The following is a 27,000-nucleotide window of genomic DNA, read 5'->3' on the forward strand; positions in this document are numbered from 1 at the left end:
ATCAGAAATATAACAGAATAAGGAACTATACCAGTAAGGATATTACATGTCAAACTGAAACTGCTAGTTTGCAGTTTCTCAAATCTAAATAGAAGAATGAATACAGAAATCAAAGATACTTACATTGAGAGGTATTTCAACTGTCCATGGAGATCCTCCAATCTTGCAGTTCAGCTGGATGGCCACCTTTGTTGCAATGCTCATCGCACCTTTGGAGGCAAGATTCCTAGCACAAATCACTTGGGTAGGGACTGCAAGAGAAAATTAAGTGTCACGAAATTCTAGAATGAGAGTAACTTGAAAACTATGTGAAATATTACTAATACCGAAGAAATACAACTATGTATCAATAAGTAGACACATATTTATGTAAATAACATGTTAAAATCCTAAGGTCTTTTCTTTTTTAAAAAATGTACATTCTAAAGGTGGAAGTGAGTATAATACATCATCATCCTGACATAATACATTTTTATTGAATTATTGAGGTGCAACATTCCCTTTCTGCTAACAATGGGGATGGGACAATTTAATTGGTGGGTCATTCCACGTTGAATCACACAGGCCATGTCACCATCCCACAGAGGTTCCAATTAAATTTTGTATGATGTGGTTTCTTAGCTAGGGCAAGGCTACAAGTATGCAAAAATTTATGGAAATCCATGTCAGTGGGTGACATTTGAATACACTTTTGTGTGGGTGGATTGACTCTGGTAGCATATCGGTAGATGCCAAAATAACCATAGTGGTAAAAATATAGCTTTACTGATTTCAATAAACTATAACTTAGTGCCAAATCTAAACATTTTGATATAATTTGTATAAATGTAGAAAATATGCATTATGGAAAAAACACGTTAATCAGTAAAGTTTTATTTTTATGTGAGCTGTTTCTTCATGTTCGTACCTTCTGGCAGGTAAGATGGACATGGAATAGGCATGATGGTAAAATTGCTGATAAACTGAGGTATGCGTATTCAGTTTTTGATGAAAACACTACATGTGAAATAACACAAACTGCACCCCTTCGCATTTCACCATGCCATGAAGGCATATAGTGGGTATGGAGTTTAGGCCCCACACTTTCTTGATCACGGCCGATCGTGGGGATGATGTGATTAGCACCATGACCCTGGCAGCCTTTACCCCCCGGGAGTTTCCTCCAGGTAACCACTTTATAAGATGCTGGGTGGGCCCCAAAGCTGCTTGAACATGAGGAAAAAATTCCAGTTCTCCCCCACAGGGGATTGAAACCGGGTCTCTCACATGGTAGTCAAATACCGTAACAAATGAGCTATCCTGCCTAACCCATTGTAATGTTAATTTTTAATGTTTCTGGAAGGTGAGACGTGAAATGAAACAAAATTATGCGAAATGAACGGCAAAATGCATAATAGACTCAAATACGAAATTTAGGGTTTATTTAGCAATGCGACACTGAAGTTTGAATTATCTATAGGTTATGCAATTCATAATTCGAATAGTTCTTCTGTAAATATTTGAGAAGCAAAAATTGACCCCTTTATACATGTATAAACTTGATACTTTGGTAACCACATAAATGTGCTATTAGTTGGGATGTGTTTACTTGTGTGATGAGTGCAGTTTTAAAATAATTTTTAGGATTACATTCACAATTTTAAAAGCAAAATATTATTTCATATCTGCTTTTGATCCAATTTTTCACTGCTATAACACTGAAATTTTATTCATTTACTGCTTTTGAACCCAAAATTGACTTTTTGTACCAACGTTTTGCTTTTTCATTTACCAAAAAATAAAAAAATATATGCCTCCACTAACAATTTATTGATTTGAAACTTTGCAGTTTCTTTTTGAAAGCAAGACCCACTGTACTCGCCTGGTTACATACATTTTGTAGAGGGGTTATGAGCAATCCTGTTCTTGAAACAACATTTGGTATTACCAATCGGTACTTTTATCAGAATCAGGAAAAAGAAGAACATACAAAAAGAAGCCAGGTGCGTTTCCGAAGCTAGCTAGGATGACCAGAATTTATTCCTACCTGCTCTGTTAACACAGCATTTCCTCTTAATGGCACCATATCGGTCTGCTCTGTTGTTAGTCACAACGCACATGATCATTTCAGGATTGGTTCTGTTGATCACGTCCTCCAATGCTTCCACATAAGTGGTTTGTCTATCATCAGGTATGTCGCGACTACAATGGAAACATGTATTAAAATCACGAAAGCACAATTTAAATGGTATACATGAAGATTCAATACCTATGCAAATTTATTGAGTGAAAATGCAGGTGTCAATGAATATAGTTGCCAAGCTAATTTAAAAAAGGGAATTGGAACACAAATACATAAAAAATACTTGGCAGAAACTGAACTTTTCTTGATTTATCCTTAGGCCAGCTTTAGACGAAAGCATTTCCTTTAACATTCTTGCTAGCATAAATGCTATGTAAATGCTTCCAAAAATCTCATAGCAGATAGCACTTTACACGGGAACATGTCTTGTAACTCTTCGGTTAGCTTTTGTGATAACAATGTATAACATATACAGCACGAATGGCATGTTGAGTTACACCATATATGCTGAATGAACAATTGAAACAACTAAACTATTCTTCCATACGTGTACAGTAAACATTGTAAAGTATGTATTTAAAAACCACCATTGTTTTATACGAAATGTTAAGTCTTCTCCGTTCAATAGTTATCGGCTTTTAAAAATTTGAAGTGATACATTGTTTATATCTCACGCGGCCACCATAACACCTTCACTCCTAACCTAGAGGTTGCTTCTGATTGGTTATGCTATGGAAATAGGACTGGTTCTATCCTTGAGAAATGCCATGAAATATGCCATAGCATCTGAAAAGCCATAAGATTTTTCACTTTACATGATAGCATGGTCATGGCACGAATGTTAAGAAAAATACTTTCGTCTAAACCGGGAGTTACAGAATGGAGGTGTTATCCCTGAAATACCAACAAGACCAATAAGGTGTATTTTCATACTACAGGGATTGTGGTGTTTTTTCCCCGAGATGTTACAGCTAATGTCATGTACTTTTCGGCAACATAATCTTCCAATTCATATTATGGGAATGAGAACTGCAGTAGTAAATAATTACAGAGAAACTTAGTATTAAGAGTTTAGACGAAGCTGTTCTTAGTTGTTCAGTTCCAATGAGGATGGTGGCAGTGGTCACCGAAATTCATAGAACAAACTAAAAACAGCTTTGCGAAAACCACGAGTACAAAGTTTCTCCAACATCTCTAACTTTTTTACATGTTCACAACTGCACAAAATAAAATTAATATTTAAACAGTTATCATTTCATAAAAAAATTAACTTTTGTCACATAATATTGGCATTTTCACAATTCCCCCATATATTTGGACTTAGTGAAATCACATACTTTAAAGTACCATCAATATAAGCATATGGTCATAGCTGAAAATCAACCAGCCTTTTGAAACAGCACCCATGCAAGCAACGTAGACATGAAGAAACTTACTACTGAGGTGCATCCAATCTGAAACTCATTCCATTACCGGCTTTTGTCAGCATGTTGACAAAACTTTGAGCATCCCTCTTGCAACGAGATGGTGTAATGACTACCCAGTTCCTAAGGGAACAGCACACCAGCAAGGGGTTGCCTGGAAAGATTAGTACAAAAACATAGAGCATGTTAATGGAATATTTATATTACGTACACTCATCTATGTTTTCGAACAGGACAAAGGACCATGTTTCGCATGAGGAAGTAATTTTTAAGGGGATTACTGCATGCAAATTAAAAAAATAAGTGTGTTCTAAGAATGATTCAAACTTTAAAAAAATAATAATAATAAAAACTTACTTTGCACCTGGAATTTCGTGGTATTGCATAATTCATACTTACAAAAGCTTAGTGTAGTTACACAATTTAATTTAGAAGATATGCGAAACTTGGCTACCAGAATTCATATTTTTGGTTCAGTGCATCACGGGTTGAATAAACAAAAATCAATTTCAAGATGCATGTACACTAAAAAATTTAAATGAATAACTGTCCAACACGACATTGGTTACATTCAGTTAAGCACTTATATTAATCCATTCAGTCAACTGAAGAACTTATATAATAATAATAATAATAATAATAATGTATTTACGCGTGTATAATGCGCACCCTGGTTTTTGATGGAGAAAAGTGACAAATTTTATCTCGTGTATAATGCGCGGTATAATCCATGTTCAAGAAATTCTTTCTTAGTAGTAGGTCATAAAGCTGTTGCTATGTGGACCAAGAGGAGAATATCCTCTTGTGTAAACAGCAAAATCACCAACCCAAGCCACCTCCCTGCTCTCTCCCCACTGTGTTCAGCATCCCAAAGCTTTCACTCTTTAACCACCTTATTTACTGTTTTTCTTATATGTACGCATTGCTTGCATTATAGAATTATTTTCCTGTAGTTTACGGTTATTACAAGCATAAGGAAACAGTTTTTCGTTGTGACATTTCAGCAGAACACACGCTTAATCTCCATTAACCATTGTTATAAAAAAGTAAAGTGCTCCCCGGTGCATAGCACCACGCCTTCGCAATGAAGCGTATAGGGGGTGTGGGGGTAATGCCCCACACTTTCTTGATCCGGTCGTGAGTGGGGGTGATGTGATCAGCATCATGCCCCTGACCGCCTTTACCCCCTAGGGTTTCCCCCAGGTACCCATGTTATTAGATGCTGGGTGGGCACCGGGGCCGCTTCCATAGTTACAAAAATTCCTGGATTTGAACCGGCCGGGGATCGAACCCGGGACCTTTAGCATGGTAGTCAGATGCGATACAGACTGATCCACCGCGGCCACTAACCATTGTAATAACTGTATCTTTAGTCAAAATGAAAATAAATGTCTGATGAAGGGAGCGTGTGTTCTCCTGAAACGTCACAATGAAAAACTGTTTTCTTATGCTTGTAATAATCGTAAACTACAGGAAAATAAAAAAAAATATTTATTCTGTAATAGTAGAAAGGGAGATCAAAATTACATTATGGATTTGCAGTGCTAGAGAAGTTATTTTCTGTTATTTCTCAACCAACAAATACCGCTGACACACATCCCTTGTAATGAGAGGTGCATGCTCGAATTCTACCAGAACAGAACTGCTTTTCTTGTGTTGCAGTGCAGAACATTATATTACAAAGTGAAAATTCGTGGATAATGGCCTTTCAACTTTTCAACTTTTATGCATGGTTTTGCTCATTTTCTCTTTACTTTTTCTAAAAATCATTCAAAGTATCGCAAACATCAGAGAACGTTCCTTCATTTTGTGATGAGCTTATTTCAACTGCATTGCACATTACTGTCACCATCTTGAATGGAATACTGTTGTCATATTCAGAAACTACAGAATTCAAACTTTACAACGATATATAACAAGATAGGGTTCCGTAAAAATGAAAAAAATATTCAGTGCATAATATGCACCACAGTTTTTGGGTGCAAAAATTTTGGAAAAAAGTGTGCATTATACATTAGTAAATACGGTACATTCAGTAACAGTGGAACCCTGATTTTGCATTTTCCCCACATTATATATTAACTTACTTCTGAGATCTCTAGTCCAGTCAGTCTGTGGGCCGGCATCATACTTGATGTTAGAAGCCTGAACTATCTTCTCCTGAGGAAGAACTCTTCCATTGAACTGAACTAGGTTGGCATCGAGTTTGAGATTCCAATCCCTCAGATCTTGTTGAATCTGGAATAAAGTATTAAGCTCTTCTAGATGCACTGCACACAATCTTACACTTACATAATAAATATAAGGGTTCCTATGTGCATTGTCAAAAGAAACTCAAGACCAACACACGGAAAAACTTTCAGAATCTTAAACTCCTATAATTTACAGATGTAAGCATGCTGAACAAAGTTAGGATCTACCATTATGTACACACGTATATAGGCTGTTTCAATTATTAGCATCTTATCGTTAGAGGCATGCATATTTGGTTTTTGACAGGAAATCTGGAACAACACATTGTAATATTCATTTTTCATGTTTCTGAAAGGTGTGTTTCCCTACCATGTTTTGCCACAAAATGCAAAATAAATTCTAGACCACAAAATTCATTTATTTACAGACTTGAGACTTTTGAAGAATGAATTATTCCGTGAATTAAGCAATTCACAGAAAATTGATTAATTCGGTTTGCAAAAATAGACTCCTTTACAAAGGAATAAACTTAATATTGTGAAGATTAGAAGCAAGATGTTTAGTTTGTGTAATAAGTGTAGTTTTGAAATCAATTTAGGGTTATATTCAGGACTATCACCAAAATGTAATTTCATTTACCACTTTTGCTTCAGAAATATGCCGTTACTGAAATCTTGATCTTTCATTCACTATAAAATGCCTGGCCCTATGGTGATATCATGCATTTCACTTACTTCTTTAGTTCTATTCAGTCGTTGATTGAATTGCAACAACTTTTCAATTCTGCTGTCAGGAGCAACTCTGGTGTAGTTGGCCAGCTCTCTCATCAGCGAAAAGTTGTTTCTGTAAAGGAAGGAATTTCAATTAGATGCACATTTTTTTTTGTGAATATATAATATTTAATAATCTATACATATTCTTTAACAAACCTAATGGGTAACTACAAAAAAGCCTCCACCAGCCCCTCTACAAGAGATTTTGCTATTCCACTACTGGCGTGTACAGGGGGTGCAATAACTGGAATATGTTTAAGTGACTTTTTATGCTGCCTCGTGCATAGGAAAATTCTTATGTGCTCACATGCTTTATTGAAATGTGATAAATACAAAATTAAGTCGAACTTGTCTGCTTTCATTACCATGGTAATAGAGCATAAAATGCAGCAGTCTTTTTCTCACTTCGCAATTGGTAGTGATCTCTCTCCTGCCTGCTGTATGTGTATATGTGTGTGCATGTTTGTTTGTCTACCAGACAGCTGCTGATTTTCGTGCGACTTGTGTCGCAACTTCAAAAGTGTCAGTATCCGATATCTTTTCACTTCAGCAGACAATTTACTCAGCCCAAAAATGTGTACAGGGAAACCCTAATTTCATGTTCCCGCATTATAAGTTTTCCTGCTTAATACGTTCATCCAGTCAGGCCCCGGCAAAAGGCCATGTTAAATAATAGGACGTTCAAATCGACTTTACGTTCGCTCTAACTCCAGTTTTCCGAGCCATGACAATGTCTTAAAATTTGGCAGAAACCTGTTCAGTTTACTACAAGACTTCTCCCTCCTTTTTCTTGCTTTTCCAGCTGTTTCATTCATCACGCAACCTTGACCTTCCAGATGTTAGGCTTTCATGCGAGAGGAGGGAGCAAAGAGGCATGGTCAGTGGAAGGGAGGGGACAGGGTACAACTTGCATTTGTCATAGCTCCGTTGAGGGACAGGAAGGGAAAACTGCACTTCTTGCATTCCCCGTGAAGATGAAATGGGCCAATCCTTCTGCTGCAGGTTCAGACAACAAACGCACTGTTGCCAAATCGATTCTCTCTAAATGTTGCCTTCCCTAGAGTTTGGACACAATGTGTGACTGAGGTGTCTAAAATCGACTAGACTATCACCATTTGCTTCTTTGCCCACACATTTAGTGAAGCCTTCCTAGTTGACGGAAATGAATAAAAAAGGGGGACGTGTTTGTACAAACGTTTCCTTTCTTCTTGTTTGCAACTTTGAAAATGGAAAAAAATAAGGATTTGCCATACCGGATAATAACTGCACTTTTTCTTCAATGGAAATTCGTTTAGATTCCTAAGGAAATATGATTGGATGTAGTTAGATTATTTTTAATCTGAAGTTTTTTTCATGAACGCTATATCATTTGGTTATAAGAATGAAGCTGAAAACGCACAAGCTAGTGATATTTTTTTTCCTATGGGCAGATAGGGTGATATTTTACTCACTGACAGAAAATATTTGTGTCAAATCAATTGTGTGGGGGGATGGGGGGGGGAAAGGATGAGGTTGGGATAAATGATTCTTCTACGTCTCAGAGAATGTTTTCTCTATGCCTATAGTGGAACTTTATGTTGTAAAGTGATGGGGCCAGGAAAAATGAGAATAAAAGAGGGGTGCGGCAATATTTTCTCAGAGCAGCCAAATTTAGTGCACATCTAAATATAATTAAAATGCGTAATTGGGGAAAAAGAGCAAGGGGGCTGCCCAAGCAAGGTGCTGATCACCTTACCTTCAAATTGGCAAAAAAAAAAAAAAAAAAAAAAAAAACAACATTATGGGGAAAAAGGTTGCCAGAGCATGGGGCTGATTACACCACATCACCCTATATACATATATGCTTTAAGGCATGTTACAAAGTGCATGGGAAACTTCACCTTTCCCTCATTTCCTTCCTCATGCCCCCTATAGTATCATCACTTATAGTGTTGGGCAATATATCGTCCAGACGATATATTGCGATATTGAAAAAATATCGTCCAGGCGATATCAACTAGACAATATATTGTCACGATATTTGGCGATATATGCCATGTCGGCAATATATGATCCTATCTGGCGATATATCGTCACGATATTTTACTGACAATATATCGTTGATATCACAATACGGAAAAAATATAGTAGTGTATTGTCCATGACGATGTAGTGAGATATCAAATTTCCGATATCGTCCATTCCTAAACCCTAGTCTTGTAATTACTGAAAAGTGCCAAGTACAACCTTGGTGACAATGAAGTTCGACCACAAAGGAATACGTGATTAAATGCACAGAGGCATAGGCGGTGGAATGGGTGACCCGCAGAAGTGACGCATGTGTGTAAGAGGCGGCGTGTGAGCAGGCAAGAATCGTGATCCCAGCATGTTGCACCCAAGGTCACGTAAAGAACGAAAACGGGGAACTATACGCGTGACATTGAACTTCGACCAGGCACCAGACCCATACGGTAAATTCCAGATAGTGGCGCATTCGACGGAAGCATGACGTCACGGACACGATAAGGGAGTCCGCCATATATAAGCACGTGCTGTGCACCGAGGAACCGCAGTGCATCATCACCATGGCCAGGGGCAAACCTATTGACAACACCGTGAGGAGAAGAGTGGTGGAGTTGCAACAGGATGGACTCAGTGAACGGGAAATAGGGCGCCAACTGAACTTACCCAAGTCAACCGTCCACTGCATCATCAAACACCACCAAAATACGGGTACTACAGAGCCAGGTAAGGCCCCCGGTCGAAAACGCCTGCTGAGCGTGCGTGACCTACGGATATTAAGGCGCTATATCCAGACCAACAATCATGTTTTTGTGGCTGAATTACGACTGTGGACTCGAGAACGCTTTCACATTGAAGTGTCAACCAGAACCATTCGCCGTTACCTACAGCGATGCGGTTACAGAGTGTGCAAGGCGAAACGTAAACCCTTCCTTTCCATGTTGAACAAAGGCAATCGACTACGGTGGGCACGAATGTACTGGGGATGCACATTTCGGCAGTGGAACAGGGTTTTGTGGATGGACGAATCCATTTTCAATGTTGTGTACGGGAAAATACGGAAAACAGTCATTTCTCGGAAGGAGGAACAGAATGAAGCAAAATGTTATGCATGTCGGGTAGAGAAACCTGCGTCAGTGATGGTATGGGGATGCATGACGGCATCTGGGGTTGACCCACTACACGTCTGTGAGGGCATTGTGAATGCACACGCCTATACACGCATACTGGAGCGGCATCTTCCCACAGTGCTAAGGCACCTGTTCCACAGGCAGCGTCTCATCTTTCAACACGACAATGCCAGGCCTCATACAGCATGGCTGACAAGAGAATGGTTGACTCGCCATCACGTGCGAACTCTGCCATGGCCACCATTGAGTCCCGACCTCTAGCCCATTGAGAATGTGTGGCGTGTTCTTAAGCGACGTGTGCAACAGAGGGGACCCACGACAGTGGCTGCTCTTGTCGCCTGCCTGCAGGAGGAACGGCACCGCATCGATGTGGAATACCTTGAACGACTTATCCGCAGCATGCCCCGACGCATTGCCACAGTTATTCGCCGACGGGGCGGCGTCACACCATGGTAAACAGGATCCCCTCTAACAGTGGTCGAACTTCAATGTCACGTGTAAATGGACGAAAATGTTTTATTTTGTGTGGACACCATACATTGCTGCGTTGCAGTGGAAATTTATGTTTTCCTTTGTTCCATGTAGTCTGCTGAATAAAATATGTTCAGCATATGCATGTGTTCTCCTTCTTTCACAACGCACTCCTATATTTGTGACTGGTCGAACTTCATTGTCACTAAGGTTGTATTTCTGCCCTGATTTTCTTGCTCGTGTGGAAGTGAGCACCCTTACAAGACACATAAAGGTGAAAAGACTTTCCTCTGGCGTCTTAAATTACACAGTTGCTCTTCAACGAACATAGCATAGCATACTGCAAGTGAAAAACGAGACACCCATCATTCTTACACGAGATCATTACTCCGGCACTGTTCAGAGCTAGCTGTAATTGAAGGATTCAGCCTCTTTGTCATTCTTTAATGCCACCGCCTCTGAAACCTTGCTCATATCTGAAGCATTGACATGACAACATGCGAGAGCTTCAAGCAGTGATTCATCTCCCCTCCCTTCCTGCAACTTGGCTGGGAATAAGCACACTTCTGAAAAGACTTGTTCAGCGCCGCTCCACCACCTGTTCATCTCCCACTCCCCCTCCCTTCCATTACAAAACAGTGGGAGGGGTGTCTGCGAGCAACAGACAGCTGGTAACCGGGGCCAAATGTTTCATCTCGTATGTCCAGAGCTATGACTCATCCACTACGAAGGCAAGAAAAATGGCATTGTTGTAAAGATTAGGAAACAGGAGTACCAGACAAAGTGGGAGTTAGAAAAAGAAAAGCTTTTTTTTCTGCTTTATGATAAACACCTTGAACACACAGAGCAGTGCAGGAAGGAAATGCACATAATGCTAAGAATAATATAATTGCAGCTTTTCTTCTGAACCATTCACATGCTGAAAATAAATCACGAAATATTAAAATTTGAATTTGAATTTAAAATTGTGGGTGCGTCAGCACTAAGGCTATTTTGCAACCGTCACATTATACGGGGTCCAGCCCCTTATCGTTACAAATCACAACTCTAACGTTGCAGAACTAAAATCATAAAATATTAAAATGTTCTGACTTTCGTTAAAAGCTGAGGCTGTAAAGGGCACTCAGCACACATAAGGACAAAAACAGGACAATACAAACAAAATTATACTGACCATGGGGCCAGTCGCCAGAGCCTCGTTAGTCTCCAGTCCAGGGTGTACTACGTGGAAGTGAGGTTGACATTTGGGTGTACTACGTGGAAGGTCACCCCTTACACCCCTTTTGGTTTAGAAAGAAATACATTTATGAAAAACGTGGTTGCTTCGTTCGCAATACATCCGTTACTGTTATTAAAAGTTTACCCGGAAGACAAAAAAGGAAATGCTATTGACGGGGAAACTATTGGTGGAAGGGGTGTTTGCCCTCCGCAACATTTCTAAATATCCAATAATAAATCCTCAATTAACATGGATGTAAATAACAAATCAGTGGCATGCCCAAATGGGAGTATGGCTATATTTCTAAAAAAAATAAAATAAAAAGAACCTCAAAGGCAGGAAAAGATGGCAAAGTGAGGGCTGACTGTTATAAAAAGTATATATAACACCATTCCCCCTTTCGAAATCCTGCACAGGTCACTGATAATCTATTGTGACGTCTAAACATGCGTAAGTTTGACAAAGCTTGTTTTTTTTAACTTCATGCTGTTGGGCTGATCAGAACTGGATACATATGCAGCTCAAAGTGGAATCTGAACAATTCTGCATGTCTTCAGGACACACTGATTACAGTATACCAGGCTGTCCCAGAAGTCCTGCACCATCCAAGGGGGAAAATGAGACACAGAATATCAGAAACAAAGACAGACTTTATTCAGAAAAGTACAGGCCCCCATGTTCGATTACGTTCACCCATCTCTGCGACAACAGTTCAATCTAATGGCGATACCAGGTGGCAGGTTTAGAATTGAAAAACTCACGACAGGCAGAATTTACCTCATCATATGAATTGAACTGCCGACCAGATAGGAAATGTGAGAGAGAGCGAAACAAACCGTAATCCTCCTCACTAATGCTGATATTTCTCGTTCAGAATGGCATACACTCGGTGTAATTGTTCAGAATACAGTTCACCTGTTACAGCACGACCTTCTGAAACAAACTCATAATGGACAATCCCGTCAATATTCCACCACACACTCAGCATGAGCTTCTCCCAAATCTGTCGTTTCACATGGCCTCCTGTCACCCACTGTTTTATAGAAACTCCCACTTCTCATCTCCTGTTACAATTCTCCAAAAACCAAAATCATGTGGGTTTTGTAGCAATGTCTGGCAAATTGGAACTCTGCGCTGGGCCTGCACCTCTGTCAGCTCGTGCAGACTTTGTCGGGGCTGTTTATTGGTGTAGTGTAATCCATACAGTCGATTTGGATGCTCCAACCACTCTTGCTAACACACGTGTGCTGGATTGTGGTGTAGCATTCACAGCATCCTACAGACTCAGTAATGTCTATAGAAGGTTGTCCAATACAGGGCTTGTCCGTGAGGCGTAGATCACCTGAAGCGAATTTTTTAAACCAACGGGAAGCTGTCAATCGATTCACCACTTCTTCGTTCTCCACACAACAAATTTCCTCCACTGACACTTTTGCTGTTAGTTCTTTTCTCCATAAAAAACGCAGCACTGCACGAAGTGCAATTTGGTCGTCACTCATCGTGCCCACTTGAACTTCAGAGGAACACTCGCTACACATGCAGTGCGTGCCATCACTTAATCCCATGAACCTGTCCTCTACGCCTGCCAACAACCTTTCACCGGTGGCGCCACCTACCCTCGCAAACTTCACCTCGTGGAGCTCAGTGTACTGATTGTGCAGGACTTCTGGGACAGCCTGGTATAAAGATGCTAGGCATCCAGCTATAAATGATCACCCTGGACTTCAAAAAATAGCAACTAATTACCAGTTTACAGAATAAACTGAGATCTCACACGATCATCCTTAGATGCAATGGTCTCTTCCATTACATTGGTGAACAGTGGTAAATGTCAGTAATGTACAGATATTTACCTTCCGGATTAAGAACTAATTCTTCTCACCAAAGTCTGCCTCCAGCTAGCTAGTTGATAGGGGTGGGATACCACTGAAGGTTATCATTGCAAAATAAAGAAATAATTACTAATAAATTGGAAACAATTTAACTTGAGTTTAATTTAGATATGTATAGAAGTAAAGATCAAAGTTTACGAGTATAAATGATTCAGTTCTTTTCTATTGAAAATTTGTAAGGGGATAATTATTACATCACTTGGGCTGGTGTACTGTTGTTCACTTCTATTTGTCTTACCCACTCCATGGGTTCCTGGGCAACACTGTTCTACATTACTCGTGGTCATGTTTGTATCGAACACACATATATGGCACAGGACTGTACACAAGAATACGTAATACATTCGGTCTCATATGAAAATCACCTGCATATATACACAGGACTGTGCATAACAATACTTGGAACATTCGGTCTCATACGCACATCACACGCACATATATACTGGACTGTGCACAATAATGCGACTGAAATCTGAACTGATCTCGAACTAGAACTGATCACCAACCGATCTCACACGTCCATCTCTCATCAGCACTCGAAATAAACAGTTTCCACAAAATTTAGAAGGTTATGGTTATGTCGAAATTGAGTTGACTTTGAATTATATTTGTAGAAATTTGGAGAGAAACTTTACAAGCAGCACAGGACAGTTTGCAGTGATGTCAAACCTCCTATGACTTCAGGCAATATATTCCCATTACACCAAAGCAAAGAAGCCAACCATATTCTGATATAACTATATATCTAGTGTCAAATCTTTGGAGTTTGCAACCAGTATTGAAGGATGCAGACCAGATGATTGGGACTTATAAAAGAGGTTAATGTGGAGAAGTGTGATTTATGACTTATGTCGCCAGAGTGGCTGGAGAAAGATACATAGTTGACAATAGCAGTGCCTGCCTCTGGGTCATTAGTGGAAAGATGAATAGAAGAGAGTTACGGTTACAAGAAATTTTAGTGTAAAGACACACGGATTTCAGAAGTAAAGATTGCTGTTATGCGAGGCTAGATTTGGGACAAAACAGTTGTGGGCCATGTGTGGCGAATTAGGGTTTGCGAGGGGGAATCTTACAGCAATACTGGCAGGAAGTTGCTGCGAAATCAGAGAAATGCTGAAAAGATCTAGAAATAAGAAATGATAGAATTCTTGAATGATATTAGAAACTAATTAGAAATGAAGTATAGATGTGAACAGTGATAGAAAAGTACTGTTCCAAACTGAAACTAATAGGTGGCAGCAGTTAGAAGCAGTCATCCACCGTCCCTACCCTAAAAAGTGGGTCCCGTTAATCCGTCATTGACTTTCACAGCAAGTCTTGCTTTTGTCCTTACAAATTCATTATCATACTTCTTTCCTGTTGTTTTTGATACAATATACAAAGTTGATTGTGCAGTCATAGTTTCACCCCACCCTTCCCGCTTTTTAAGTTTTATATAATTACGGGCCCCTGAAAAACGTAAAATTGAGGTTTGACTGTACGTGCCATGTAAACTTATATAACAATTAATAGCTTACATGCTACATATGTTCCACGGGTGACCCTTCGGTCATACGACACATGCCCACCTGGTAGTAGAGTTTGGTCCATACCTTCGTAGCATTAGCCATCACAGCAGGGTTAATGCATTCCCTAAGCCCTACCAGTGTTCTTGGCAGTTGGGGTATGTGAACACTGTCCTTAACGTACCCCAAAAGGAAGAACACACACATTAGGTAACTGCAGTAACAGATAAACACCTTGCATATTCCAAGAATGAAAAACTCTATTCCTGCTTGATCGCCATGTTGTAACTGCACTGTACTCCTGCTGCCACCTGGTGTGCATCACATAAAAACTTTGATATATGGAAAGAACCAGAATCTCGCAATCATTATCGTATGTGTTATATTTTGAAGAAAAAAAAAGTGTCTTGAAATCCGACGAATCATTTATAGTACAGTAGCACTGTATAAAAGAAAAACTCGAAACATACCTCATTTCATCAGTGAGGCCTGTCAATCTGCAGAGTTCAGGAACCAGATAAATAAGTTCAGGAGCTCCGGCACGTCTCTCACGTGCCCTTGGCTTGGAAACCAGCATAGGCTGATCCATCTGAGTAATCCTGAGTTGGTATTTCTGGAAACATTCAGAAGAAAAAAGAAAAAGATTTACATTTGAAAATTACGGAAAGGTGTTGAGAGACAGATTAATCAGTAATTTTTTTTTTGTATAACAAATTAGTACAAATTTCAATAATTTTACCAATGCAATGTAACTCCATGTTGTTGTTAGTTTTATACATATAAACAACTCATTCCTCTGATTTCCAATTCAATTCAATTACCCATTATTGAAGGGTGAGGTTCAGCCAGATGCTGTTCTGCCCCCTATGCATTTTATTTTTAAGAATGTAAACCCACTGTAATGACCTAATACATACATAAGAAGGTTAATAAGACAATGTTCAAGGAACATTTGCATGGTACACAATTACTTATGAATAAATTTCATATTGGCCCATTGGTTAATAGAAATTAAAATTTGCAACCCATGCAAAATATACTACCAGTAATCACAATAGAAGAAAAACAAATACAGTGGAACTCAGATTTTACATTTCCCCACATTATACATTCAATCTTCGTGGTCTCAATGTATGTTATAAAATTTTCCTTAATTTTATATTTTCCCACATTGTAAGTTTCTTTAGGTTGGTAACCTGGAAAACATCAAATCGAGGTTCCACTGAATTTGCTAATACAATTCAGTCTGTTTTGATCTAAAGACCAGGAAAACCAGAAAAACACAAGTAAAAATCTAAACAATACAATGTTACCAGGTTCTAGCTTGACCCAGATAAATAAAATTGGGGTTCCACTATATACAGTAAAAAAATAAAAGGCAATAACTGGTTACCAAATAATTCTAAAGCAACAAAAACAAAGATTTTTAGTCATTTCTTTCTACTTTCGGTACACAATATAATCTTTGAAACGATGCTGTTCAACTTACATTCCTGTAATAATCAGAATAGGACACATCTTGGCCTTTCATACTGAATGTTGACGCTGGAGTGACTCGAAAATCGACATCATCAATCCTGTAGGTTCTGTTGTTGTAATCAGTAAGCACAACTTTGCCAAGGATTTCCTGAATAAATAGTCTCTGAAATAAAGATAGTAATAGTCATTTATGCTGTTTACATCCATGAAAAAATAAGAATTTAAGTTTTTTCACCATCTCTTCCAGAAAAACATAGGTCCACTGAATAATGTAAAAACAAATAGTAAGGTCAGGCAGAAAAAAAACAGGCAAACTCAAGAAAATTGAACTTTTAATATGTAAATGAAAAAGTACAAAAAAAAAACACCCCTTGCTTTCATGAATGAAAGTGTCAAATGTATGAAACAAAAGAAACATGTCCAATACACACCCACATGGCAGGAAATGACACCACTACCTCTCTTACAACAAAAAATTGGCTTTCTGTTCTTTTCTTGAACAGACCCTTCGTTCGAATTCTTAAAATAAATATGATCATTTTGGGAAACATGTCAATTTTTCTAAAAATTAATTTACAAGTGAACATTTTGTTAACACATTCCTCATAAACTTACAACTACCATTCAATAAGACAGGTAACTGGCCTAGCTTGTCTTTCGCCATACAGTCATATTGTGAATGAACAACGGGATATATTCCCACTGCCTCTTCTGCACATGTATTTTTTTGTTCCTGTCAAGTCTGGTTTGTTTGTGTCATATTACATTACACTTTTACTTATGCTCTTCAGATTTGCACTGAAAAATTATATATGCACATTATATACGTACAATTTTTTCATGAGGGAAGTGTCGATTATTTTTCATTATTTCCATATTACATATTGAAAGTATGTTTTTGGTAGCTTTTACAATATTTTTCTTCAAAGGAATTGCTACAGAAAAACATTCATATATAGCAAAATATGAAAATATACTACATTCCATATTTGTGGAAAGAGACATTTTGTACATTTCAGAAAGAGTTTATAAATAATAACCAAGAAACATTTGAGTTGAGCAGATACCAATACTGGATTGATTTCAGTTTAAAATAATAAAGGCTAGTTACAGTCATACTTATTCGTCACATTTCATTTCTTTAATTATAATAAATACTTCCAAATGGCTTGTGACATTTGGTTTTAATGTGAACTTCTCTCTAGACACAGAAGTTACAAAGAAAGAAGTTTTTGAAATGTTGCAAAACTTTTAAAAGTGGTAGTTACACCAAGAAAAACCTGTGGATTGTTTGCCTTCTTCAGTTTCATGTAAACACTACTGATTCTTGTCATTTGGGTTTATAGGGAAGGGAGAAAAGGTAGAGTTATTAAATTAATCCTCATTTGGCCAGCTCTGTTTATGCCCCGATCTCCCCTATTCTGTCAATTGCAATAAAAGCATGTCACTGCAGTAAATGCCCATGCCAAAAACTCCCTACACAGAAGGGAAGCATGCAAGCAGACATTGTTTAAACCACAGCCCTCCCTTCCTGCTAAAACGTAGATTAAATAAAACCAAACCAAAGTCCACAGCAACCTTAATCAGTCTTTCGCAAAAACTCCACAATAACCTGGCCCGGAAACAACCCAGCATGATAGTAATGCTTGTTTTGGAAAGATCCACCCTTTCCTACACCACAAGTTTGCAAACAGAAATTGGAAATTTATGATTTCCTTTTATTTCCACATTTTACCAGCTAAATATGTGTTTTGGAGAAGTTTGGGGGAAGCTTTCATCATGCCCTGGCTTTGTTCTTGTCAATCATCTGCTACCCACGAGCATGGTGGTTTGTCCATCATTTCTTGAAAAATCTAAATGCAGAACTTAGTGATGGCCATTCGACCTCTCACAAGGAAGAATGAACGAACCTTTGAAAAGGGACACAATGGTATCTGTAGTAAAATTTCAACAGATACTTTCAGATACCACTGGTATTGGTACTGGCTCAGCCCTACATTTTCTATAATTTTCTTTAATGAAAAGACTTCATTACTATTTCTCTATTTGTTAATTATAGTAAGTATTAATGACCATTATACTGAATGCAACTACAACTGACAGCTGACCTTCATGGCTATTTCTGACCCATTCTGCAACCCAATCATCTTTCAGGGTGTCAACAAACTCAGTTGCACAGTAAAAGCTGAAGGGGTTAAATCACACTCCTGAAGCAACGTGGAACTTCTGTTCTTGCCAGTTGTTTATTTGTGTGTGAAATTCCCTCGTGTAGGACCATGTGTGGTTGCACCATTAACACCTTGTTGATTCCTGGTGCTAACAATATGGTTGCGTGAGAAGACTCCCTCGCACATTACAGTACGTTTGGCAACATGTGGAGGACCCAATGCTCATTTGTTACATTCCTCGAACAATGTTCGGTACCTTGCGACACGAAAATGCTAGATTTCAGTCAAAGAAAATTCAACTGATTGCTGATTCGATGTGTCCCAACGGACAGTTATCGTTCATTAATAATAATAAAAAAAATCTTTAAAAAGAAACCACTCTCTTGCCTGCACAAAAAAAAAATCAAAAATAGTTTACCTGATAATCCCTCTCATTGCGATGATAGATTTCACTGAGGAGTTCCAACACTGTATCCTGACGCATCACTTTGTGGGATATCTCAGCACACATAAGAATGGAATTTTCATGTTGCCGGATGGAGGTGACGTATCCAGGCCACAGCTCCAGCTTATAATTCCTGATCTCCACTTTGGCGTGAGCATCGAAGAAGTTTCTGCCCACGAGCTGCAGGTCGAGATGGCCAAAGCACTTCCTCATCAAGATGTTGAAGAACTGGAGGTAGTGGTAATCACCAACTGCTAGATCTCCGACGAGGCGGACATCAATTTTCACCATGACATCATCTGAGGCTCTCTTTGAGAACAACTCCATTGGCTGAAAAGAACACACATACATATAAGCAAGTTCAAGATTGGCTAAATTAGCTCATACCTATTATTTTTTTTTATATACACACAAAGAGAATTGCAAATACCACACACACCATTTATAAGTATTCTTAATTGTATTGTCTGTTATTTTAAGTTGCATTCCTGCTACTTTTGGGTAATCCTGATCAGAAAGAACTAAAATTAGATGAAATTAATGAAGGGCAATTCTATTGGTATTAATTGATAAGTGTCTGCTTGTCTAGTTGAAACTTACTATGTCACATCCCTTCTCTTACTGGAACAAAGCCATGCAGATATTTATTCTGTTCACAATTCTACCCAAAAACCGCAAGGTATAGTTTAACCGATACTAGACAGAAATGATGCAAGTTATGTGAAAATTCAGCACTACAGCAGATCACACTGCTACTTACATCAGGATGGAGTCTGTGTGAGGTAAACAAGAGTGTTCCATCAAAGATGTAGCCTCCCAACGTCTCCTTATGGTTCCGCAGCAAACCTTTCTTCACCACTGTGCGATCTTCCTCAGGAGCAAAGTCAACTCTGTACTGGTACAAACACCAGTCAGTGCTGGTAACCAGCTGGAAGTAGTTGGCAGTCAAGCGAGCAATATCACCTGTTTTACCTGGAATAAAGTAACTCTTTAAACAATTTGACCAGTCAAATGTTTTTATCAACAGCAAAATACTAAATTACAATCAGTCTCTTGTACCAAAAAGTAACATATCCTGTCATGTAATTTTCTTAAATAATTGAAACCTGTCTACATTTTCTATATCAGAAGGAATCACAATAACAATGCTGGCAAATATGAAAACCATAAACTACACATCACAAAATTTAGTTTATTTACTGGCAACAATTTTTCAAGTTTCAATTATCCTGAGTGTTCTGCAAAAGCACAAAAAACTAATTTTGATGTGAAAATTTTAGAAGCAAAAATTAGATCTTACACACAGGAATAATCTTAATACTCTGCTAAATACATAAATGTGCTACAAGAAAGGATAATTTCTAAAACAAATTTCGGATTATATAAACAACATCCACACCGAAATAACATTTTATATACTGCCTTTGATCCCAAAAGAGCTCAGATGTTATATGAAAATCCCCATCTTTCATTTACAATAAATATGTGGCTGTGGAAATTATTAAATGTAACATATATGTATTAAAAACATATCATAATCATGTAGATGTAACTCATGACAGAAATGGCAAGTGTACTGGGTTAGCCGAAAAAGCATTCTATTTTTATTTTTAAATAAAAGTCAAAAAGCCCGACTTTTACAACTTCTAAATAGATAAGTAACTACCATAAGGAAATGATTTGGTACAAGCCACAGTACATTTAAATATAATCAGTATTTAAATAAAAACACCTACCTTGCTTACTGCCCATTTCTACAGGTCTTGTTCTGAGTATATCTGTCGAAATTTGGCGTCTGCCTCTCATGGCGCCTCTACCTATCTGGGCATCTCCACCAGGCCCAACTGCAGCTGCAAGTTTTAAGAGAGAACAGTTTATACACAAGGAAGCATAAATATTAAAGTGTCAAGACCTTTGACCTCCCCTTATTTCACACCCAACATTTGCGCCTGCACTGTAAACTACACAAGACTTGCACACATTCATCAACAGCATGACCAAACAAGAAAATTTTCTTATTTTGTGTGCCCTTTAGGTACAATAAGGATAAATAGTGATTAGAAGATACTGATGTAAGGACACAAAGTAACACCCGTGGACATTCCAGGACAATCAAAGGCTACAAAAGTGGAGGTGGATCATTAGTATAGTTAATTTAACATCAATGTTGGTATTAGCATAACTAAAATGACAAAAACAGGTGAATATTCTTAAACCCAGCATAAACAAAAAAATAAACATTTACTAAACACACTGTAATTTCATACCACATGTTGTCGGTATATTAAAAACTAGATAAAACAGGGTCATGATAAAATCCAAGTATAATTCCTGGTTTTGAAGGCGAACTTTTCAAAAATTCAAGCACTTTTCTCTTTATTTCAACCTTACTTCAACTTCTCACCACATACACAAATATATTAACAATATAAATTCAATTAAACAGCATATATATTAAAAATATTTAGTATAAGGTGCGGAGTTTACATTTGCAATTTCGCACACTCAGACTAGAAACATATCTACAAACAAAAGGCACAAATGTTACGGGATATACTAATCTATGAAAAAATGTTAACTGTACAAGTATTTCACACTTAAATTCAACTTCGATATATCTTGCAAAAGCCTGTCAGGTTGTTCTGCGAATGACACTAACAAAGTTAATGGATTGAAAGAACCGTTTCATTTTCCACACAGCTCCTTTCTCCTTCCTCGAAAAAAAATAAAAGCTAACCTCTGAAATACTTGCTTCTACAATACATATGTAAAAATTAAATGGAATGTGGATCAATAAAAGTTGCAATTTTTCACGTCTACACAGAAACATTCATGCAGAATTCCCAGACCCAGGGCTCGAAAAATCCAGGTCGCCATGGCGACTTAAAAATTTCAGCCTGGCGACTGTGATATTTTGCTATAATATGTACAAGAAATTTTGATGATTCTGAGTTCAAATTGCAGTACAGCATAAGTTAGTAAACGATTATTTTTTTTTATCAACGTTGTGAACATTCCATAGAGACTGTAACAATTTCTTACCCTTTGTCCCCCGACACCCCATTTCCTGCTTTCTCAAATGATTTAGTGATGTTTTGAATACCATGATGCTCAGCATCTTATACAGCGTTTCAAAAGTAGCACAACACAAACTTTTTTGGAAATGTATATCATGAAAACCGTAAGAGATATTTACACCAGGTTTTCCGCATTAGAGCCTCATGCCATGACAGTCTGTGATTTTCGACCAATATTGGTCATGTGCAACATTTGGTTGGCGATTTTATGAGTTGAGTGAAAAGTGCCATTTTTGGGACATCTCTCTATATATGGCAACACTAGCAGGTCGAAATATTGCCAACAGTCGCATGCAACATGTGTAAGTATTTACGTGAAAAATTGTAAATCAAGATTTTGTGCCGCAATTGGACTCTTTTGAGATAATCCTAGGCTGCCCCTGGTTACATTGAATTCTCTTCGTTCACTGTGCCTGTTTCTTAATTGATTCAGCATGGTGTATTCATTGGAGCAGTGCGTGTGCATCGCTGAAGAGTATTTTACTACTCATTCTTACACTCATGTGTAAGAGGTTTTCCAATCGAAATGCCCTGCTTCTGCTATACCTTACAAAGCAACTGTTTTACAACCAGTCAAACACCAACAGATGATCCCACAAATTTTTTAAGAGTTGGAATTTATTGTTGAAAATCAGTTCTCAGATGTTTTCAGCAAATTAAGAATGTTTTTTTTTTTAAATAATGTAATTGCTTTTATTTAGATAAATGCTAACATAAATTTATGATACCCTACAGGATTAACTTAGTGCAGAAACCCGGTGTGAATATTTGTTATGATTTTCATGATATAAATTTTTAAAGTTTGGATTGCACGACTTTTGTAACATACTGTAGTATGCACATTGCTAGCAGGTGGTTTCCTGGCACCTGATATTCAGACCTGGTACCTAGCTTTGAAGAAAATTTTTCAAGCACTGCCCAGACCCAATAATTCATGCGAAAGTCCTGGAATTTCCCTGAGTAGACACCCTGAAAATGGCAACAGGCAATTTGTTTTGCCCTCCGAATTTTTGGACATCTTGACCCTTCTTTAGGGACAGATGAAAAAAAAAAGATTGGGAATGGGGTGGAGGTTATATTTTTTCATCCTCTTTTAACCCTTCTATACTGAAGAACCAAGGTTGACCTGAAAATCCAGTGTCATGTATTATGATTCTATCTAGTTTTTAAAAATTCTTGTTATTAACTGGCCTTGTTCATGAAACTATGAATACAGTGAGAGCCTTGGAGAATTGTAGTGTATCGACAAATCAATCATCCACAGAGGTGCAAAATAATATGACAAAGTACACAAAACCTCAATATTTATATCTACAGTTGACTATGAACTGTATGGTTTAAAATTCCTAGTTTTTTTCAAAATGAAAGGAAAACTATACTTTTCAGTGATTTTTTTGTTATAAGAAAATGAAATGAAGAATACTTTTCAGATAACACTTATTTAAAAATAGGTACTTGAAGTTTTCCAATGAGGTTAATTTGACTTTGATCCTCTTGCGGAAAACAATTTTATGCACATGTAAATGAAGGGAATAGCAGTTTTACAAAAGATATTAAAAAAAGTATTACCACCAATCTGCATATGTTGCATTCTTCCAGAAATATCATCGCCTCCACCTGCCTCAGGCCTTACTCCCACACGGACTGAAGCCCTCCCACTGATAGGCGCTGCAGCACCCTAGACAAGGAAAAAGGTTTGGTAATTCTAGCAATAAACAGATAACAGTAGACCCCAAGAGAATACCAATTAATATCTGTAGAATACAGAACACTACCCAGTCGACGGTACCACCTTGAAAAGTAACATGATTAGTGATATTATATCTTAGATATAGCAGTATGGTTTTACTAACATCACTCTTTTCTTAGCACTACAGAATAAATGTCGCCATCCAAGCAGATTTTGCATCTGTTCACCGAACTTGTCACCCTTCTAGTGCACTGTCGAAATCACCTTCTCTAGACACTACATTATACAGGCTGCGTAAGGTACTTGAGGAAGCACAAAACACAGCTACATGTGACTAACAAAGCAATGTATTGATACAAAACTTGGTACACAGATGCAGTAATAGTTGGAGTACAGGTTTATTCAATATAACCAACCCCCTTCAGCTGCAATGGCAGCTTCAATGCAGTACCGAAAGCGTTGACATAAACAAATCAAATAGTTCCTATAGATGTTGTACATCACTTTGATAACGGTGGCGGCTACACACGACTCATATTGAATGTCCTCGTGCACCACAGTGCGGATTGTGCAGAAATTTTTTTTAGAAAATAGTAATTTTCAGGTAATTTTGAAAATTGGGCATCTACTGCTGGGACACTAACTGCCACAAAATGTGAACAACTTCCTGTTTTGATTATTACATGTAGAAGTTAAACATCAGCAAAAATGGGTGACTGAAGACTAATAATACCCATTCAATAAGTTACACAATTTCTGGAGGAACAAAAATTTGACAATTTAGAAAGTGTACTTGTTAAAAAAAAATAACAATAAATACATTGTTTGAGATTTGACTATGCTGTACCATATGTATACAAAATTAACAAAAAGACAGAACTGACACATCCTGTAGTTTTGAAGAATTAAAGCATTAATTGCAGTTGCATGGTGGTCTACATTTAGGCCACTATGTCTTGTAAAGGTTGAAGTAAAATTATGGCAAATCTTACCACAGCTGGTGGTTGACCTGGAGGTGGCTGATCAGGTCTCCTCTGCTGGGCTGCTGCTCCGAAGCCAGGCGGCGCTCTCTGCTGCTGTGTGGGGGGTTGCCCTGGCCTTCCAGCAGGCCCTTGCTGCTGTTGCTGTGGTGCCCTTGCCCTAGCTCGGGCTCTCCCACGAGCCCTCCCTGTCGGTTGCTGTTCCATTGCTTATCTACAAAAGAATTAAGTTATCCATAATTAAAGTACTGGCATGGGAATATTAACTTATGAATCATATTCAAGCTGCATGGAATAGTAATAATATATTCTACATGTGTCCGAAAAGTTATGCAACCCTGTGTTTACGACCGTATAACGGAATAGCGAAACTGAATGAGAAGAAATGCTTTGTGCCAAGCCAAAAAAATGCCCTGAATATTGGGAAAATGTAGAGAGACAAACATATGTAAGAACATGCATATTTTAATAACAAATAAGCAGTGTTGTCAATGGTGGATTTTTTTTTTTTTGTATTGATGCACAAAACTCACTGAGGTAAATTATTGCAACATTTCACAATACCAACAAACAATTTGGATGGCCATTATTGAATCGGACAGAAAAACAACTTTGACAAAGTATCAAAAACATTGCACAAGGGAATAAATGACCTGTTCCAAAAATCAATGTTTTCACAATATTACGAGGGACACTGGTAACACTGTTGCTGTCATGTGTCACTAACAGACTTGTTTTACCTCAGGCTATCACACTAAGGCACTTTTAAGGACAAAGGAGAAAGTTTGTTATTCTAAAACATGTGCAATAAATTACATACACCATGCAACCCTGAAATGTGGGTATCCCTACAAATTAAAGCAAATGTTCGAAGTGTCCACCATTTTCTTGGATACATAAGTTGGTTTGCTTGATCATGTTCTCAGATACTCGTTTCACTCGCAATCATGTGTTGCGAGAATGCGTGTTTGGCACTTTACTGAGGTGAATGTGAAGTTTCATACTATACCTGCATTACAAGACATAAGCAATATTCTCGATATTCATAACATCACTTCTTAAAATATAATGCTTAATGTTGGTATACTGCTTAATTTAACTAAAGAAACTACACGAAAATGACATCCTACGTGCAGTGGCGTGCCTTTGGCCCAGCATTCCTAAAAGAAGTACGTCAATAGTAGAAAGATATGACAAAATGAGGGCCGACTACCAAGAAAAAGTATACATAACCCCTCCCATTCGAAAATCCTGGTAACATTTTACAATACCGGAGACTGATTTCTTCAAATTTACAGGAGAAAGTACTTACGCAAATCATTTTCTGTAGCGTTGTTGATGATCAGGAAGGTAGTTTTGATCCATTTTAATGTGAATGCATGTGGTTTTCTACAAAAATCTATTTCCGACGTGCTATTGCTGCTGCTACAACATGATGTGTCGAGGATGTGTCGTGAAGTTGTTGCCGGGTGTGGAAGATGCCGTGGAATTTTTAATTCCGATGTTGTCCGCATATGCTAAATTGAACGAAAGGAGTGCTAATGGAACCTAACCTAACCTAGTAGGCATACCTCGTCCCCGTGATGGTTTGTGGGGCTATCGTATGTAAGAAATAGACATTATTTTCGTTAGAAATCCATTATTTCATCTAAAGAAATGTTCTGCAACGCAGAATAGTACTTTATCAATGTAAAAAATTGCTAAATAAATCATTGATTGGTGTCTCAGGTATAGTAAAGTAGTACCAAAATCCTGGGCACGCCACTGCCTAAGTGGCATCGACAAGAACTTCAAAATTTTGTCTTAAGGATCGTCAGCAATCTTGCAAACATTGTTAACATACACTAGTTTATTTTTACAAGCTGGAAGAGACAGTCTGCAAGTTTGAACAAGAATTCTGTGGCAACTTATTCTCTCTCGTCTACATTACTGTGTACAATACTCGCGTATTGTAAGTATGAAGGGGCACTGTTAGTTACATGTTGCAAATACCTTCTCATACCATCCTTAGTTCCACATTTGGCCACAGGCACCGAGCATTCAGTTTCTGGGCATATAGCAAATATGCGTGTAGTTGGCCAGGTTGTAGAACATGCACGATTTAAAATCTGGTGAAAATAGCTCAAAAGCAGTGGCGTGCCCAGGATTTTCGAAAGGGAGGGGTTACGTACACTATTTTTGGTAGTCATCCCTCATTTTTCCATCTTTTCCTACATTTGACGTTCTTTTTTTTAGGAATACTGGGCCAAAGGGGGGGGTTATAACCCCCACCAACCCCCCCTTGGGCACGCCACTGCTCAAAAGCTATCACCACCTGGTGAAAATAGTCGCTCCGTAAAAGAAAAAAAAATATTAAAATATAGAATGAACAGTTGCCTACTATGCTGCTTTACACTATCTTGCTTTTATTTCAAAACTTCAAATGCACTCTGAATCCATACTCTCTTGAACCAGCAGGTAAAAGACAAATTGTATACATTAGATGCACGTG

General features: G+C 38.0%; 1 protein-coding gene across 3 annotated transcripts in view; it reads right to left on the reverse strand.

Annotated features, from left to right (window-relative positions):
• The window catches only part of LOC146004373 (piwi-like protein Siwi), a 133,452-nt gene that overhangs the window by 24,322 nt on the left and 82,130 nt on the right, over positions 1–27,000 (reverse strand). For all 3 annotated transcript variants that reach the window (XM_083143173.1, XM_083143174.1, XM_083143172.1), the window contains exons 2-13: positions 24,522–24,723; positions 23,409–23,517; positions 20,499–20,612; positions 19,523–19,734; positions 18,736–19,092; positions 16,160–16,312; positions 15,141–15,283; positions 6,414–6,522; positions 5,574–5,724; positions 3,499–3,640; positions 2,027–2,181; positions 124–251 (exon numbers count right to left, since the gene is read on the reverse strand). In XM_083143173.1, coding sequence (XP_082999299.1) covers positions 124–251; positions 2,027–2,181; positions 3,499–3,640; positions 5,574–5,724; positions 6,414–6,522; positions 15,141–15,283; positions 16,160–16,312; positions 18,736–19,092; positions 19,523–19,734; positions 20,499–20,612; positions 23,409–23,517; positions 24,522–24,716 — 1,968 coding nt within the window. In that variant the 5' untranslated portion in view covers positions 24,717–24,723. The remainder of the gene's footprint in view (positions 1–123; positions 252–2,026; positions 2,182–3,498; positions 3,641–5,573; positions 5,725–6,413; positions 6,523–15,140; positions 15,284–16,159; positions 16,313–18,735; positions 19,093–19,522; positions 19,735–20,498; positions 20,613–23,408; positions 23,518–24,521; positions 24,724–27,000) is intronic.

Source organism: Lepisma saccharinum, chromosome 21, assembly GCF_977018435.1.
Source record: "Lepisma saccharinum chromosome 21, izLepSacc3.1, whole genome shotgun sequence".
NCBI lineage: Eukaryota > Metazoa > Arthropoda > Insecta > Zygentoma > Lepismatidae > Lepisma > Lepisma saccharinum.